The 20,168-nt window shown below is 37.6% G+C and overlaps 1 protein-coding gene across 2 annotated transcripts in view; it reads right to left on the bottom strand.

Moving 5' to 3' along the window:
* Nucleotides 1–241: 241 nt before the first annotated feature.
* Nucleotides 242–20,168, bottom strand: part of LOC105144778 (protein bric-a-brac 1) — a 336,295-nt gene continuing 316,368 nt past the window's right edge. Inside the window, exons 3-6 of one of the 2 annotated variants that reach the window (XM_011053920.2) lie at nucleotides 16,010–16,190; nucleotides 13,683–13,768; nucleotides 10,620–10,859; nucleotides 242–9,247 (exon numbers count right to left, since the gene is read on the bottom strand). In XM_011053920.2, coding sequence (XP_011052222.1) covers nucleotides 8,733–9,247; nucleotides 10,620–10,859; nucleotides 13,683–13,768; nucleotides 16,010–16,190 — 1,022 coding nt within the window. In that variant the 3' untranslated portion in view covers nucleotides 242–8,732. The remainder of the gene's footprint in view (nucleotides 9,248–10,619; nucleotides 10,860–13,682; nucleotides 13,769–16,009; nucleotides 16,191–20,168) is intronic. The other variant, XM_011053924.2, reaches the window with a different exon arrangement.

Here is a 20,168-nt window from a genome sequence, read left to right as displayed (position 1 = left end):
CACATACAGCGTACAGGATATACAATTTATATCTGACATACTTGATAGAAGTCTTGATAAAATTTCAATTGATGTTTAAAATCTTTTGTAAGTGAGAATGAAGTTTTTTAATAATCTATGTCTTACCGAAACGAGAATATTGTTCCATTGTGAATTAGCCTGGAAAAGCTTTATTAAAATTTAAGATTTAAAGAAAAAGGTAGAAGGAAAGACACAAGGCAAGTTCAAAAGGAAGCACATATTTTGTTTCTCATATTTATTTGTTATTGCATACTGTTTATGTTAGTATATTACTTAGGTATACGTGCCAAGTAGCAACTTAAATGTATGATTGCGTGATTCATCTGTTTGTTCCACCCGTCAAGCGCGCGGATAGGTAGATAGGTAGGTTGGTTGATTGGGTGGGTGGTTGGTTAGTTGATTGGTTGGTTGGTTGGTTGGTTGGTTAGTTGGTTGGTTGGTTGGTTGGTAGGTAAGTAGGTAGGTAGATAGGTAGGTAGGTAGGTAGATAGGTAGGTAGGTAGGTAGGTAGGTAGGTAGGTAGGTAGGTAGGTAGGTAGGTAGGTAGGTAGGTAGGTAGATAGGTAGGTAGGTAGGTAGGTAGGTAGGTAGGTAGGTAGGTAGGTAGGTAGGTAGGTAGGTAGGTAGGTAGATAGGTAGGTAGGTAGGTAGGTAGATAGGTAGGTAGGTAGGTAGGTAGGTAGGTAGGTAGGTAGGTAGGTAGATAGGTAGGTAGGTAGGTAGGTAGGTAGGTAGGTAGGTAGGTAGGTAGGTAGGTAGGTAGGTAGGTAGGTAGGTAGGTAGGTAGGTAAGTAGGTAGGTAGGTAGGTAGGTAGGTAATGTAAGTTGCTTACTTCACTATATATAGGGTGTATTTATAAGTATAGCATACCTCGGTAGAACGTCATCTTACGAGCTAATCGGTAATAAATAAAAGTTGGGCTCGGGACCGGCCTTGGGGAAGGATCTAGGGCGGGTGGAGGAGGGGCAGGGAGAGGGGGAACGCGTTTAATAATGGGCGAACGATTTTGCATTTCTGCGTCCGTGACTGAAACAGATCGTGCGCGACGCAGTATGTTCTCACACGCTTTTTTTTCGAAGTAAATCGGGAACGAACGTCGTTTCACGAGTCACGGCTACATCTCGTGTGCGTTAAATCACGCGTTATCTCGATATAATCTATCGGTACGGGCGACTTATCCAAAACTGAATTGGGCTACCTACTGAAAAGAAATACTTGCGTGTGTGTTCGCTTTTCCTTTTTTTCCTTAAAGGCAAAAAATAAAATACGATAGTAACTCTATAAAATATTGCCGTTCGCCATTGTCATCGCACACAATTAGTGCGACGAGCGCGCTTATAATCGATATAATAACGATTCCGCCGGTCACTGTCTCAATTAAACCATTGAAGACTATGCTTTCAATATTCCACATACGACGGACACGTGAAAAAATAAATTCCTAAATTATTAACATATAATTGTCTTCTATAGATACGTTCTTTCTGACAAGCTTTTAAATTATATTCGTAAATATGATCTCTACTAGAAATTTGTCACTTTAAATAAATTTCTTAACTATGATTATAAATACAGTGCTTATTAGATTTGTCGTTCTCCTCTTTAAAATTATAATCGTAAATACTTGCTTAAATATCTTAAACTCTTAAATAGCTCTAACAAGGCTTCTCGTATCCGTCGTACAAATAAGAAGATAGCCCTCCATTGTGAATGAATTAAGAAAAGAATTGTCGAAACGTGCGATCGTAGTTCCGACTGCAGGAAAATGTATGATCTTGCCCGAGAAATTATTCCAAAGATTTCTAGTTGCGGCAAGAGAGATAAAGCTTATTAAATCATCATTCGGTTAATCTCAAATGCATCTCACACGTTTTACTTCCGTGGCCGAATCGAGACAATGCCGAGGAGGTTCGCGAGCTCACCGACAACTCGGCGCGGCGAGGCTATAAGAAATGCTTTCGAGAAGGAAGCGATCTCAGCTTTCCCATCGAAAGACGCCGACGTGGTTCGCTCCGCACCTCCGATGCGGAAGAGGATCGAAATAAAATCCGGATTTCTTAGGCTACATAAATGGGAGTCTCAACGAGAACTCCTCAAGAAATAAATTATGATACACGTTACAATGATAACGAATCTTTGCCGTACATGCTGCTCCTCCTCTATTTACAATAAAGACAAACAATCTCGTATGTCTCTTCGTTTTCTCGGCTTCTTGGAGGTGTCCTCTGTATGTATTTTGTGTATGTTGTGTGTGTGTATTCGTGTTACAGCGTAATCGCATTTCCGCGTGTATGTGTGTATACATACGTGTTACTCGGGCTCGTGTGCGATTAAATAACCGGGCTCTGAAAGGTGTGCGATTCTATTGCTCGACTAATAGTTCTCGCGAAAATGAAAAGATGCCACATCTAAGTTGTCCCTTAAACGTTAACTATAGTAGAGAAACGGAAACGCGGCGTGTATCGTCCTCGCGTGGCCCCGACGACGCGGAAGAACTCGGCTCGGCGCGATCGCGCATTTCCTGAATCTCCTCTCAAGGGAGTGCGGGTCCAGCACGATCGCGCCCCAGCTTGAACCCTCTTCCAGTCTTAGGGAAAACGCCGTCGTCGGCCGCGCGTCCTGTAAACTAGTCGTAAATCGTGTGTACGGAAACTACTTATGTTCTGTTTATAGTTGGCTGTCGCTGTTCGCTGTGCAATTCGCTTTTCTCGCAGATTTTTTTTTTTTTCTTCACCATTCAACACCGCGGCAATAACAACGATCAAAGGAAAGATTTCACACGTGTGTGGAACGAAAGCCCTTGTCGATCGGTTTCTGCATGCGTGTGATCTGAAACTCTTGGATTCCGTCTCACATATCGATGATCGCACCAATCTCTCGTGAAATAAATTTATAATTTTACAGATTTTCCTAAAAAAGGATTGATTTATTTCTAATTGTTTTATTAAATTTAGCTAAGCTATCCTGATTTTTTAAACATGTCCTGCGATTGTAAAACAGTTTAACGTGTTAGTTTCGAAATCGTCTCATGTCCATTTCTATCGATGTAAATAATTAACCTTGATTTCAGATTTAATTTAATAATCTTTTTATGTTCTTCTGATTCTAAGAATTAGAAAAAATAAAAAGTAAACCGAGATTAATCTATATTCTGATCTTGATAGAAATAGTCCATTTCCTTTGCTCGCTTAGTTTTCTTTTTTTATGTCAATATTTTTATCAATGTAGATTTACTTTATTCTCAATTTAACTTACTTTCCATCTTTTTCTAATCCTAAGAATCAGAAAAAGATAAAAAATAAATAATTAAACCGAGATTAAAATCAATCTACACTGATAGAAATGAACATAAAAGAAGAAAAGGAAAAAGACAAAAGCGTTTATCATTCGAAGCGTTTATCGATAAACGAGACACGCATCCGTGAGCTGAAAATGAATTAGCTTTCTCACTAAGGTAGCGCCAGAGTCACGCATGTCCGTTTTGTATGTCGACCCGATAAAAAAAAAACCTCCTATACAAGCTACTTCATCTCCTCGATTCTAAAGTCTCCAAGCCTTTTAGTTCGCCTAGTGCAAAATTCTGCCCGTGAACTTTTGTTTCGTCCTCGACGACGTTCGGAAAAAAAGAACCGCGGCTTCTCTATCTTTATCTCTCTCTCTCTCTCTCTCTCTCTCGCTCGCTCGCTCGCGCGCTCTCTCGCTCTTTCTCTCTTTTTCGCAATAAACGCACTCAGCCTCAGTATAATAATCCTACAGCGTCAATATATCAATTTTTTATATATATATATATATTTATATATATATAATATACTTTTTTCTCATATATATATTCACTTTGTGTTCTATATCAATAATAGCGTATTAGATACTTTTTGTTCACTTATGTCTTAGGTATGTAATATAGGTATATTCTTTTTTTTTCACCATCTGTTCACAGATACATATATGTATATATCAAAATGTGGAAACGAAAGGGTCCTCTCGAAATAGCCGTTCTCCGTTCGGTCGGTCAGCTGTTCCGCTTTCATTTTTTTTCCCTATACTCTTTCCCTCCTACCTAAAATGCGTCGACTTTATTTGCTTTGCCGGGAAACTAAAAAGGAAAACATTTCGAGAATATGCCATTCAGGGTATTACCTGTGTGGATTGATCCAAAACACAAATTTTGTCGGGTAGTTTGTTGCTTCGGACATTCACTCTGACACGCACACAGAAGTTCGTAGATACGTTGCGTATTCGACATAGGATTCGCCGGTTAATTGAATATCTCTCTTATTGCACAACTGCGTTTTTCTTTTGGAAACAATTAGACTGAAAATCTCGCAAGGGAGAGATTTTTCCTCTTCGCAAATAGTTCAGGAATCGGACGATCGAAAAATTTTATATCAAGAAATGCTGCAACTGTAAATTTATATCAACTGAATTCGTGTCAATTTAGGTTCACAGATTAGACTTCATTTGAGAATAGAATAGATCAAATTAAATACTGAAAGAAATGACGTTCTGTACATTTACAACGCTGTTTATAATTAGAAACTAAAAAAAATTTCTCGAGGTTTGAAGCAAATAAAAAAGAGTATGCGGACTACAGGAACATGGAAAACTTCTCAGATAGCAAGCTGATGTGAAAATCAAAATTAGAAATGTACCGAATATCTGAGAAGTATCCGATCTTATCCGGTTCTTTTTTACCTACCTGGATATCGTTAGTATCCGGCAATATATAATATACATCTAACTGAAATTTTATATTGAAAGTTCGCATCATTGATACAAAATCCTATTCTTTTCAGCTGAACTTTTTGCACAGCTCACCTTTCTTTTTTCTTTTCACATTGGGGAGATAAAGAAAATTATTACCGCTATTTTTCCCTTATTTTCTTTTTTCTAACTAGAATAGAGAAATTATACGGATATCCGGTATTATTTAGCCAGATAATTGTCCTACCGGATATCTGATTATCCGGATATCCGGAAATTTTACGATCCGATTACATCTCTAATCAAGATGATAAATAACATCAGCTTACTAGATTTTCTTGACGAAACTGTCAATTTTTGAGTCACATTGTCCGCTTTAATCGGAAAAATAAAATTGATCTACACCGCTGAGTATCATGGAGAAAAGGAAATCAACTCGAAGAAAGCGAAGCGTCAACTTACGCACCGTATCTACAAACATGATCACACGAGTAATGCATTCAGCAGAATTTCGAATGACTTTTCTCGTCGCTTAGTCAAGTGGTCACGGTCTACGGGACACTTAAATTTTTTTTTTGGAAGGCACTTACTACTTTTTTTCTTTTTATACAGTATTTAATTTTAAACTCTTCCGCATTCGCTCTCTCTCTTCCCCACGCTCTCGCGACCTCGCGTATATTCTTCCTTTCTCTCGTTTATCTTTCTCTCCTTCCTCTTGCACCTGGAATTTTTTTTCGCGATTCGGCTTGCGCTTCTCTAAATTTCGACTGCCCGCGCAACCCTTTTTTTCTCTCTTTCACTCTTCGTTTTTAATCCATCGCACGTCTCGCGCGAATTTACGTTTGAACACATTAATGCCTAAATGGTAAATAGAATTCGCGCTTTCCGAATTTCACGCTGAAATGAAAAACGTGGTCGATTGAAGTCTCGCAACGCGTATACTAATAATAAATCGCCGCGCCGTCCGCGTGTCGCCTCGCGACACCGTCGCGTTTTCGCACAAAAGTCGTTTGTATCAAGAATAACGTGTTACTTTTTTTTTCCCCTTTATTTTTGACTTGCCTGATGTTTTGTCACTTCCTTATATACGTGCTACTACGATCGCGCGATCTTTTCTTCTCTCTCTCTCTCTCTCTCTCTCTCTCTCTCTCTCTCTCTTTCTCTCTTTTCCTTACCTCCTTTACCGATAATATTCTGGCTGCATGAGCGTGGTGCGAGAATCAATTTTTTTCTTTCTGCGATTTTTTTTACCCTCTCTTCCGTAAAGTTTTCCAGACAAACGGATAACACGGATGGCTCGTTTCGCCAAAAGCCTCGTACGAGCAAAAGCGAAAAGCGATGATCTTTCCCTTTCACCGAAGGCCACTTCGAATTTTTTTTGTTTACTTTTTACACTTACAAGGAGTCTCTTTCTCTCTCTCTCTCTCTCTCTCTCTCTCTCTCTCTCTCTCTCTCTCTCTCTCATTCTCATTCTCACTCTCACTGGCATTCTCTCGCATTCTTCCTCTTTTTCTTTCCCGAACCAGCGTGCCGATGTTAGAAATCTCAAATGTCAGAAAATTTCAATGAGAAAGATACATATTTAGAATTAAATTATTTGAAAAATTATTCAGTTCGTTTATAGCTGATGGAAGATATAAATGATCAAATGAGAATCTTCATATTAACACTATCGAAAGGTGATACCTAGCGGTAATCAAAACCGAATTGGATGGATCGAATTTAGTACAGACGATCAATTACAAAGTCCAATAAATTTTAATCGTGTACAATTTCGCCCTATTTGCTTGACATATAATAAAAATTGCCTGCTTGTTAGTGACAGTAGTCAAATGAAGGATCTTCGTATTAGCACCATCGAAATGCGATATCTTGCGGTAATCAAGTCTAAAACTCCGCGGATTCTGAATTTAGCAAAGATAATTATAATTACAATCTGCAATAAATTCTATTAGTGCATAATTCCGCTCTCGATTTTGCATGATAGATATTAAAATACCTCCATCATTTTAAGTAGTCGGCACGGCTCGTTCATCGATTGTCGAGGACTTGGAGATCCCTTTGCGAAATCACGCGCGACGTGTGTAAAATTTTGAAAAATAGCACGATCTTTCGAAAAAAGAACACGTATACGAGCTTTTCTTTCAAATCCATTTGCACCTTCGTCCGTATACTCAGTCCATTCACCCTCGTGTTCACGCACGCACGCACGCACGCACGCACGCACACAGACTCGTATATTCAGACTTTCGCAATTTCGCATTGATGCACAGACACTCATGGTCGCCGAACTCACCGAAATTTCGACACGGTCTGTCGTGTCGAGCCACAGTTTCTCGTCTCTAATCCCTAAACCTTATAATTTTTATACTTGGCATACCCCAAATATGGCAGGAAGGCAATCATTATACTTAATAACTTTATAGCGATCATCTCGGCCTAGAGTGTGCTCGCTTTATAAGCCATTGAATTTGTTTTCTCCATTTCTAAATACTTTGTCGTACCTTATTTTCCCCTCTTTCGCTTTCTCTATCTTTCTTTCGCTCTTTAATTTCTTTCTTTTTTGCTCATTTGCTTGCTTGGTAGACAATCATAGTGAATTTTGTACATCTCCCTTACTTATCGAGCTTACATCGGTGACGTCGCTTACTGCCTGGCGTCAAAAGTGATAGTATTCTTGCACAAAGCGTCGCGGATGAAATTGAGATTTTTTTTTGTTTCGAAGAGATTCATAGATAAAGGGCAAGACTCATCTTTGAGATATTTGATTACGTTAAAAAAATGTTTCTATCGATAGATTTATATAAGTAATTGAAGACCAGATCTGTTTTTTCCCTAAAAGCAAGATTTACGTTCTTAGAATAATTTATACAGAAATAGAAAATGAGAGTTCGCGATCTTTGTAATTTATTTTACTTTCGCGATCTCTATAATTTATTTTACTTTCACGTTATATATATATATATATGTATATACTAATAAGAAAAACTTACTTTATAGTCTTAAAATAATTTCAAGCAACTCTCTTTTGCGACACCTAAAAATTAGGAGTGTATCACAAACTGATCCATGACACGTTGTGTAAGGACTCGATAATACAACGTGCAGCTTTGTTCGAGGCGGCTTATTTTTCTCGTCTCGATACCCGTCTCGAATAGTCAATCATTCGGCAGTAGGCGACCCCTTACGAGTTATTATACATTTGGCATTAAAAGTACAGTTATCGTATAATGCGTAGGTATAAATTTCGAGTGTGTATCTTGTTATGTACGGCGCGCGTTCGTGTATCCATGTGTGAGTGTATGTATATCCATATGTGTGCGCGTGTGTGTAACGTGTGGGTTTTTTTTTACCTTTATTACATGTACATAGTCTGTACGACACGACGATGACACGACTATCTAGATTGGAAAAAGGTGGCGACGCGCTCGCGAGGCGCCGGCGACCTAGTATAGCTATAGTATGTTTGCTAGAAGAAGGTTTTTATTCTCTTTCGCTCTCTCTCCTTTCCTCCGTTTCTGCTTTCCGCTGTCGAAGGTTCCGACCGAGCGATCCTCGTCTAGGACGGTCCACTACCATTCTCGATCGTTCTTCCCCAGAGCTGAGCCCAGGCGAGAAATTCTCGACATTCTAGCTTATCTCGTCCGCACTCGTGTGTCTCCGTCAATTTATTATTTTTTTTTTCTTTTGATTGTAAGCCTCTCTTTTTCTCTAATATCCCTCTAAGATTTTCGTATGCACAATACATCGCGTTCGCGTATAACGTTCGGAGTTGCGTTTATATATATTATAAACTCCCGCGAGTGAAGGTGAAGTGAATCGGACAATGCTCGATTCTTCGCGAGAAGTCTATCGGCTCGCATCACCGGTCCTCGGCCGCTGACGGCCTCGAAGAGAAAGAGATCCTCCTCGGAGTCATCGACGCACCTCGTCCTTCCACAGCCGACGATCCCATAGGAGCTGATGTAGTCGTCTCTCCTCCTCGTTCCGCAGCCACCATAATGACTTACTATTCGCAGCGCGAGTCCGTGAGTGGTTCAAGCTTCACCGGGATCTTGTCCTTGTCCTTAAGACCGTGGGGGCTCTTCACCAGATCGGCGATGTCCTCCTGGAAGAGATTCTCCGGGCGTGGACTGACAAAGCTCCGTGCCGGCTTGTACGTCATGCCGCTCACGCCGATGCCGACTTCCACGCTACTGGGTATGTGGCCCGCTGGATCCATCAGCGGACCCAACGGGCTCGCCAGGGGACTCTCCAACGGACTCTCGGGCGGTCCACCCGAACCCGGGCTCGCCAGGCCGAGATTCAATGGCGAATTGCCGTTGTTGCCGGCGCTATTGCTGCTGCCGAGGCCACTCGCGTTGCTGCTCGTGTTGTTGTTGTTGTGGTGCTGGCTAGCTTGCATCGCCGCTTGTAGATTTGACGACAGACTGGTAGACAGACTCGTCGACAGGTTCGTCGCCATCATATCGTGTTGCTGCGAATGCGCCGCTGCCACCATGCTGCACATTTGGTGTCGCAGACCTGATGGATATCGAAATTAATGTAGAGAAATCTTGACAGGATAAGTAATATTGTTTTGAGAGAGAAAGATTCGCATTTTTTTTTCAGAATTTTTCGATATTAAGAAATGTGAGGTCTTCTTTAAACTGATACATTTCGAATACCTTTCGAAAAGGGAACTCTTGAATATAAATATAGAATTTGAATTTTCTTTCAGCAAAGAGAGCCCAGGAATATTAGCACTTTTTTTCATTTTTAACAAAAATAAAAACTTGCAGATTAAACATATGGTGTGAAAGAAATCGTCTAAACATAAAATATCCTAAAGTTTATTTTGCGAGCGTTCCGTTGAAATTGAGACTCTCGGAATCACAGACGTAATAAGTAATATTACTATTACAATTATACGTAAATATAACGTAATGTACATGTACAGGTGATTCTTAAGCTTTTTAAAAGTTTTTTTAAGGGGTTATACCTCACATATTAATTCAAGATGAAAACTTCATATAATCAGATGTCCAAAGCGGAGTACAGAATTCAAAATTGAAAGCAAAATTACATTTTTTCACATATTTTGAAAACGTTATCGGTTATCGTGAAATATAATACAAAGTTCAATCCAACAGATTCGAAATTTTTGAAAAAAAAAAACACGAAATTTTCTTTAATTCTGATGCACTTCAATATAGATATTCTTAGATAAAATCAAGAGCTAAAGTGTGCAGTATCAGCGTCTGTGAAACACGATACTTTAAATATTTTCTTTAATCATTCAGTAGTAATATATGTTCATATTTGACGTTAATTTTTATTTATTTTAATGAGTAAATTCACCCTCTGAAATATCGACATGTTTTATTTATAAATCACTCTGTACGTGCGCGCGCGCATGTGTGTATGACTACATACTTTATAGTTCATTACTATTATTATATATTATTACGTAATATTACTTTTATTATTAATAATAGCGAAGAGGTAATCACTTAATATAATCGAGAGACAGAATCCCCGAAATCATTATAAAATTCATATGAAATTCCTATGTATAATCCGATAATTACATGTGCAATCACGAGAAATCATTGTGTAATATTAGATAAAATCGTTTATGTTACCAAATGACTTCATATGTAGTGAAGAAAATTATTTGTAATGAGATGAAATTGTATGAAATCAAATGAAATCATGTAATCTGTGGAATAATATTTCAGCTAGTGGTTACCTCCTCGAGTAATAGATTACATTTATGGAATGCATTTCAACAGAACGGTCAAGTATCTCAATCCGCCTCGCATGGCACGTAAAGCATCAATCATTGATCTCGGAAAAAGTAAGGTGGAAAAGAAAGAAGGGGGAAAAAAATGAGAAAATCTGATGTTGCCGTTACCTTGAGCGACCGCCGCGACCGCAGCCGCAGCTGCCGCACCCGGACTGACTGCGCCTTCCGGGCCATTGCAAGCCGCGTAGTTCGCCAGGCTAGGGTACATCGTGGTCGGCTCCTCCTTGACGATGTGTGGCGAGTGTCCGTCGCGGAATACCACCGCGCGAATCACACCGCGGATATGCTCGTCTGGCCAGACACCCAGCAGAATCCTCTGCGGTCGTCCTCGTCCCTTCGGGCGCAAATCTACGGAAGAGAAGATAGAGGGGTAAGTGGGGTAGAGGGAAAAGAGGGCAATGAAGAGGAAGAATTCATTTCACTGCAAATCGGTTCTGTGATTGTGCATGTGGTCGTGATAGTTGCCCGTCGCTACTCGTTTTTTCGCGTTGGTGCTTCTTCGAGAACCGCGAGAATAATCGTGTCTCGTAATCTCTCTCGGCATGGAATTAAAATTAAGTAGATTTGAGAAAGAACGAGGATTTTTATGTGACATTCGAGACTTTATTAATGAAAAAAATCTCCGTGATAAAGACGCTGCGCGTCGTTTTGAACTTTTTCTTGAAAGAAAAAGTTCAAAACGACAATTGTTAACAAATTTTTTTTTTAATTTTTCGTTCATTTGTTTATTAGAATAAAAAATGGAATGTAAAATCCTACTGTGCTACTATTTTAAGTGAACTCCACTTAAAATTCTGTTATAATTAATACCATCTTTTGCAAAAACTTTAACGTGTTCTTAGATATCGAAGATGGGAAATAATTTCTATCACGACCGGCGTGACCTTTTTTTGTTGATAATTGATGTTTTTCTATTACGAAGTATATCAAAGTTATTTGTATGATATTCAATCATGTTTAACATTGCTTAAAGTTCATAAGTAATAAATTTTTAGACTAAATTAATTATTAAGGTGCTGTTCTTTTATTTTGAGAAGATAAGTAAACTTGAACAATTTTCGGACATAATCAAATGTAAATTTTATTAATTAATTCCTATACTGGGTTCTTAACAAATAGACTCCGGGATTGATTTTTAGATTGAAGAACATTATAGGGCGTTGTTTTATGTTAAAAATCTTTGTGATTTCATTTTAAAATGATTTTAAGACATCCTTAGAGATATCTGTGAAGCGAGAAAGAAATGCTCGTTATAAACATTCCCGAAGGCAAGATCAACACAAGAGTATTGCTCGATAAACGTATTCATGAAAAGAACTTCTGAATCTGATAATATCTTAATATATTCAGAATTTTCTATGAATTCAAGTTATTTGGACTTTCCATGAAGTCTAAATAAACTTGAAGAATCTAAATTCTGTAAAAATATTGAGAGACTCATATTCATTTTATGATCATATTCAGATAGTCTCATTATATAATGTTTCTTTTCATTTAAATAATTTTTCATATTTTGTGGATTGTCTTAATCATTTCAAGTGTGTTTTATACATAAACTTAGATTTAAAAATTATCGATTGCGATATCATTGATTTAAAACATAACTAGATAACTATATAATTAAACAAATGAAAAATACACACAAAAAATAAAAGGGAGATATATATATAAAACCATCTTTTTTTCCAATTAATTTTAAGGATATTTTTCTTTTTTCAAAACTCGCTTATTGAATCGTAAAAAAAAAAAGAATTCAGGCAGTGTCTTAAGATAAACTTTATTTGTTTCTTTCATTTGAATTGCAATTAGAAATGAGAATATCAAATCGATTTTCATCTATTGAACTGCTCTACGTCTCAAAACTAGTTGAGTTCCTCAGCAAAAACACGACTATAAATACAAGCTTTAATGATACGTTTGATCAGTGTTTACTGGACGTTACATGCTAATGACGCATAACTAAAGGTTACTATTAGATATTAAGTCCAGTCATAATTGCGGCTTTTACGAACGTAATTGACTTTTCAAGCTTATTCTTCTCCCGATCCAATGCCGTTTATCAACTATTTACAATTAGCCACACCGTCGCGGTTCATTATACGAATTCTTTGCGTGATGGACCAAGGTTTTAAGAACGTTTTAAGAGCCATGATGTTGAACGTGTGAAATTTCAAGTTTCGGATTTACCAAGTAATTAATCATGAAGGGATAAAATATATCTTTTTTATATTTGAGGCATAAGCGTAAATTTTCTGTCACAATTTTTCTTTCCTAACCAGAAATTCTACATAAATTTTTTAGTTGTTCTCTTTTTGTAATGTCCGCCATTCGTATTCTGACGCTATTGGCATTATTATAATAATAATCTGGTGCATTTCGATTCTATTCGATCGAGATTAATCTCGCCTTCGTCAATGAGAAATATATTGTTAATAAACCATAAATTCTACATATAGTGAATGCCAAAAGTTTTTACAGGAAAGACTTTTTTTATAAAAAGTTTTTCGTTTATTATACAAAGATAATATTTAAATTATTACATATCTTTTTATATAATTTTGAAAAATTTATTTTATTCTTTCTTAATAGATTACTAATTAATGTTTATATACTTTCTAAAAAAATTAAAATTTTTTTTCCAAGGATCTCTCTCCTATACGAATACTTTGTGCAATCATTATAAATTCTTCAGTCATCTTTCTTGACACGATATGTGTCATTCGCGGTTCTCGATATTTCCATTGTTACAATAATCCGCTGCGTCTCGATCCGGTTGTTGGTATTGTTTCTACTCTCATCCTTGAGAGACGCAATGAGTGCATTCAGCGGATTCAACAATTGAGTGAGTGCTCGCTGCAGTTATTGGTGTATTCTTCTAGATCATCCAATCAGACGTTTAGATCTAGAAAAATACATTAATAGCAGCGAGCTCACTCTACTCGTTCATCGCTGAACCGCGTTCAGCAGAAAAAAACTAATCAATGAGCTTTCAGTGATTCTTTAATGTAATTGGTTTTTGTTCTTCGCTAGATCTGAGTGTAGGAACTAATCATATTAAAGATTCACTAAGCACTCATTGATCAGTTTTCTCTGCAAACGCAACCGTGGTATTGTTGATCGAGGAGCGAAGGGCATTTTCAGGGGGTACTAAAAATAGCAATTAATACTTACCGGCCCCACCGTCGGCGCTAGGACCCAGCATGTTGTGTACTCGATTCGCGTACAGGACAAACGTCGGATAGGGGATATCGTATTTCCTGAAAGGTAGAGAAGCGGGATACAATTATAATTTGTAGCTTATAATTATAATCAACATAATTTATAGCTTTGCTCAGCTCCACCACGTATCTTACATCGCATTACGTTACGTACTCTTAATTAACTTTAGCTATTCTATCCCGCTTGTTCGTATTTTAATGATATTTTATGTGTTTATCCCGTTTCATTACGTAATTTCATTTTAATTTATATTAATTTTATTATACCGACGGAGAATGAAAGATTCAACGGAACATATTTGAATGCATGACGATGGAAATTATGCAATCTCTCGAAATTATGCAATCGCGTGGGGAATAGGTACCGACGATGACGTTGTGCATTTAACGAAGTAACGTAGAACTCTTCGCGAGAAGCAACGAGAAAATCACTTGTCTCATACTTGTGTCTGCGCGGTTATCACGTTTCCTCACATTTCCTCACATTTCGTCACATTTCGTCGTCTCGCTTTGCTCATATAAAAATATATATCAATTGGAATACAAATATATCAATGCTTATAAACAATATTTTGTAATATTGAAATATACCAATGAAATTGAATTAAAACAAGAAACCTCTTGCAGATGAAATAGAAATTTATGAAATCGCACGGTAGAGTCGTATTGCGCTGGCGGGAAGCATTTGGAAAGCATTATAGGTTGTCGAATCGATTATCGTAAAAATTATCGCTCGCAGCTCGTAAAGTCGTGTTTTATTGAGTCGCTTTGTACGCGAATTAAAAGAAATCCCTTTAACGGCGAGTCGACGTTGTTACGCAAACGTGATACAGACTTTACGACGTCCGCCGCGCAAATGATTTTAAAGCAAGCCACTTTGAGCGGAGTAGATCGGATGATTATTTAGCATGATTCAAGTACAGCGATAAGGTACGCTTGGATGCAGGATAATTTCCAGGAATTTTTCATTGCGTAATAACCCGGCTCTATTGTACGCGCCGCATCATAAGACATTTATATAACAATTTTAACTATTTACCCGATACATTGCGTGAGTTGGAAGAAACAACGGCGCGGCATAAGCTCGCATAAAATATTTATCTTTTACGTATCAATTATTAACGTTATAGAAGAACACGCTGCTGCCGCGGGCGCGAGACGAACTCTTGGGATGAGCAATTAAAATAATTCTTTAATTTTTATATTAACGCATTTCATCACTCGGTGTTAATATTAAATGATACGCACCAAAGTTTTATGCAACTGCGCGTGGAATATATTATTCATTTTATTATTGGTTCCATCGCGCGGATACACACGGATGGTGTACCCGTCGTGTACGGAAAATGATTGCGAGTAAATTAATTATTTTTGCAATATACATCGGAGACATTTCGATATATTTTTTAAGTTAACGCGTTTTATATCAGCCGGTATTAATATATTACATGTAATATAGTGAAAAAGTGCAATTAAATGAGATAAATAATTTTTACAAAACAGCGTTGGATGTTGGAATATTTTTAAGATTAATATGTTATATCGATTAATATTAATATTACATGAGTTCGATGGCCCGTAATGCGGGCTATTTATTTTTGCTACGGTATTTTTTAACGCGATTTTTTTCTTTCAAATAAATGTCTTATCATGTTCTGGCAATTAGTGAGATATATATATATAAAGACACGATAAATACTTATAAAGTTATAAAATATTTAATAATATATTTCGAAAAATTAACGATTTAATACTATATAATGATTAACATTGAGTATTGTCCAAAATTTGTAATTCTGAGCGTTGACCCAAGATGTGTCGACGTTTATTGCACGTCTTAAAAGTTAGCAGAATAAAAATGAGCACAACAAATGTTTTGTACAAATAAAAATATTAGTTAGGAATCGATTCATATTTTGTTCTGCTAATTTATAAAACGTACTATTCAATATCTTAAATTTCTTTTTTCTATCTGTATTTCTAGTATTAATGTATTGAAAAAAAAAAAAAAATACTAAATTCTAATAAATCATTTATTTGAATAACGCCAACTAAATATTTATTAAATATAAAGATATATTTATTTGATACAAAAAAACCATTAATTTGATTAACAATCATTTCTTTTATTAAATAAATATTTATTTACTGTAAGTAAATATTTAATTGGCATATTGAAATAAATATTTATTTACATTTAGGATATTTTTTTCTTAGCGTGCATTAAAATATTTTTAAAAAGTACAAAATTAGTAAAAGTATGGCTGTTTGAAAACGCACCTTGCCGCTTGGCTGAGGGAGAGTCCTTCCTTCAGTACGCTGAAGATCGCCTCCGCCATAGTCTCTGGCCGCCAAGACTTGAGGGGTCCACGTTCCCGGAAGCGCAGATTGTGCACCAGACTCTGGTTGGTGTTCCAGCACTTTTGCCACATGGACTGCAGCTGGTACTGGTAGCTGTCTGCTAGTAAACGCCCCCCGTGGAAAAGAGAAAACACAGAAAAGCAGCTATTAGTCGAGGCGATCGACCAGTTTAAGAGTGGGAGGAGGAAGGAAATAAAAGGGGAAGGCAAAGGGATTCAGGGATGAATAAATGTTCTCATTATTGCATGATTCTTTTATTAATTGATCGTCCATCACGCTCGTCTGACATGCGTTTCAGTTGACGAGCGAATTCTCGCGAAAAGCCCTCAATCCGCGTGCGGTCGATCCATCGATCCATCGATCCATCGATCCATCGATCCATCGATCGGGATCGATACGAAGGAGGGAAAATGAATCGTTGTCGCGTAATCGATTCCGCACCGTGCAAGTTTCACGTCGAATCGATATCCGCTCGTCTCGATGCACATAGGTGCATCTGCCGTTTATACCTTGAACGTGGGCGGAGTCACCTAGAAAACGATGCTTAAGAAAGACAGGTATGTTGTATTGCGTGTGTGTGTGTGTGTGTGTGTGTGTGTGTGTGTGTATTCGAGTGGTAAAGTAAATCTAAGGAATTTACGTCTTTCTAGGTGAAACCCAAATATCGATTGTATTGCCGTTCGCCGTACAATCGTTACAGAACATTAGAGAATCGTCGTTAAACGGAATAAAAGCGCATTGCGGTTAACGTCAACGCATGTCACATTAATGCTACTTAATGTTAAACCTTTTCTTACTTAATGTTAAACACGAACAAAGAATTATTGCGTTCGCGGAGGGGATTCTATAGAGTATAGAAACACGGAATGTACTTTAGAGCATGTCTCAACTTAAGAAATCGGGAACGCATCGTAAATATCTCGTACAAAGTGATCCGCAAACCGCTTTGGAACACACATCCTTGTATCGCGGGTTATCAAAAAAATTCATTTATATTCCGGAGTAACTTGAACTCCTTATTACTCTTTTCTTTATCAACGAAATAAAATTGAAGTAAAAATATCAAATCAAATAGAATAGATTCCACTTAAATCATCAGACTTCTCATTTATGCGTTATATAACGCGGAAACATAATAACTCGATTAATTGTTAATTCACTTATAATTGCTTTATTATAATAATATCGTCATGTCCAATCAGACGGCTCGCAATAAAGAGTACACGTCACTTGACGCCGATATATCACGTGCTATTATAACGCATTATTAGAGTCTCCTTGACGGGGTATTTTTCAGCGTCGCGTGTGGAAAAATTTATCAAATAAGAGAATCTTGATCGATCGGAGAGAAATTGGTGACGCAAAAAGAGCGGAGGATCTAAGGCGAAATAACGGGTGAAAGAAACGTCCCCGGCACAGCGACGATACATTTACAGTTGACTTCCGCCGTTCGCGTACGGCACGTATGACCGGCCTCAATTCGCAACAATTATTTGATAGTTAACTTATTGGGTCTAATTAAGCCTCCTAACCAATTTGACGATTAATACAATTCATCGGTAAAACGCGGGCGCGCGCGCGACTAGTCTAGCTATTTTTAGACCCGCATTCTCGCGGCGCATTTGACGCCAAATCCCCGCTTCGTGTTATAATACCGTTCAAATGTCCGACAACGAGTGACAATATCTGGTGACTTGAACCACATAGCTGCGTTTAATCCTTCGGAACTGACGTGAGCCTATTGGATCCATTCAATTATATATTTTACATCACATCTATAAACTGAAATTATGTTAAGAACACTTTATTCAGTAAAATTCACTTTATAACTTATATAACTTATATAAACGAAATTTCGTTTCAATAACATATAAGTTATAAAAACTATTTGGTAATGTAATAAATGTTGAAAAGTAACTGAATTTTTTCACATTTTTTGAAGATCTAAAATAATGAAAAAATTTGAGTTGGATAAAAAAAAAATCCAGATTGCAGACGGAGGTTAAATAATAAATTTAGTATTTATCCTTTTTTTTTATACGAATTAAGTCATTTTGATTTCTTGAAATGAATTAATACTTTTTAATTAACATTAAACGAGTCTCGTAGACCTATAGCATCAGTAATTATGTTACAGACTTTGACATCAGTTCCGTCGAATTAATTAACGGCTGAATTACATGCAAATCAATTTTACTTATATTATCTTTCATCTACGAAGGCACTAAGTACATTTTCTTCTTTCGCGGTTACTTCTAAATCGCTTTGAGTAATGCATGCAGTTGCTAACGGAGTCGAAAGTAAAGAAACTTTCGCGCTTCGACCGAGGAAGATTCTAATGTGACAGTCTTTCATGCGGAACGGCATAGCGTAATGTCGTTTCATTCATGGTAACGCAATTCAATGACGTTACGCAACGTTCTTGTTTGGGATCTGATCCAAGTCTTTTATTAATGCATCGGAGAGGATACACCGCGAGATTACAATCTCGCGCGGTGTGATTATCTCCAAGGCGCGGTAGCACCGTCGTCGTAACGTTGGTTTACGACCCCACCGTGAGATATCTCGCCTTTACTTTACTTTCGATACTTTATCGGGGAATGTCGCGCGCACGCCTATTTTAATACCGTTCATTCACACTTAATTCTCTCGCCTCTCGCACTCCCTGCTCCCCTCACGTTTGCAAGCACACCTCGCTTACCACTCGGCGTGTCGCACTTTTAGCGGACGCGCGATAACACCGGTATAATATTACATCGTTCTCGCCAGGATTCAATTAACGTGCCGCTCGTAAATACGCGAGCTGCAAGTCGTCCCCCGAGGGCGACGATCGACGATAATGTGACGCGAGAAGTGCGCCAACGCCGTCGAAGGAGAAGGCGATTTGCCATTTTTTTTTTTTCCATCAACTCCGAGCAAGTTTGCGGACGTGAACGATAACGTAAAGTTCGTAACGTTCCCTGATGCGAACAAAAGGTACGTTTGGATTACCCGTAGCGGAATTATTTCAATCGACGCTCGTTATACACCATAACTCTTCTTTACCATAAGATAATGTTAATAAGAGTACCAGCATTTTTTTTAGCGAGTTATCTCGAAATCTGACTCCGAGTCAGAGAGATCCTTTATCGGATGAAATTAGCGGCGTTACGTTCTTCTCGGAGGAAAGCCGAACGAACGGCTTTTGACGTTAATTACCACGTGTTAATAATTACTGGATATTAGTTGCTTATTGCTCGCGACGCTCGGTATGTACACGTCTGTCGCAGTCAATAATTGCCGCAAAAAGTCGGCTAAAGCGTACCCTGTTAACGTCCGCGTCCTGTTCTCCGCGCGCGTAATTGAGTCGTTCTTTTTCGCCCCGAGCACACCGATGCCGATAAAAATATACGTGCCCGTCGTTCTGTCCCGCGACACGCTCTGGTGATGGTAGTATAATCTAATATCACTCCTCTTGTCGTCGCGCTGTCAAGTATTGTGGGCGTCATGGAATGAGATTTTTTTTTTTTTTCGCAAACGAAAAGCTAAACGCATGAAGAAGATATGTCGGCTAAAAGTTTTCGTCGTCAACTATTTCGAGGCTAATGTTTATTCAAAGTATTATTATATCGATTGGATTCCACACTGAAAGAAAAATGTTTGATATTTGTGATAATTTCACGGTAAAATAATTATGGCTGGGCGCTCTATTTTTGCAATTATTATAGTATTATATAAAATGTTAGTAAGAATAACATGGCTGTGTTCAAGAGAAAAAGCAGCTTTGCAAACGTTGAAATTCTTCAATATAGTTGGTTTATTCATTGAAGAATGAAAATGACTGTAAATTTATAATTATTTTCGGGGCCATTTATTTTTTGACGTATAAAACTATAAATATATTTATTCTTGCTAACATTAGCAGTAACAACTATGAAAAAAAACGGAGCTTCTAACCGTAATTATTTCACCATCGATTATAATCACAAATACCAAAAATACTAATACTTTTCTCTGCAGTGCAGTTCGCAATTACAACGAATTTGATTTTGGTTTAATCGCACGAGCGGAATTGTGCGTATTTGTAAAATATGCTGCG

The sequence above is a fragment of the Acromyrmex echinatior genome, chromosome 18 (assembly GCF_024713525.1).
Source record: "Acromyrmex echinatior isolate Ae372 chromosome 18, ASM2471352v2, whole genome shotgun sequence".
Taxonomy (NCBI): domain Eukaryota; kingdom Metazoa; phylum Arthropoda; class Insecta; order Hymenoptera; family Formicidae; genus Acromyrmex; species Acromyrmex echinatior.
This window is presented reverse-complemented; position numbering and strand designations above follow the sequence as displayed.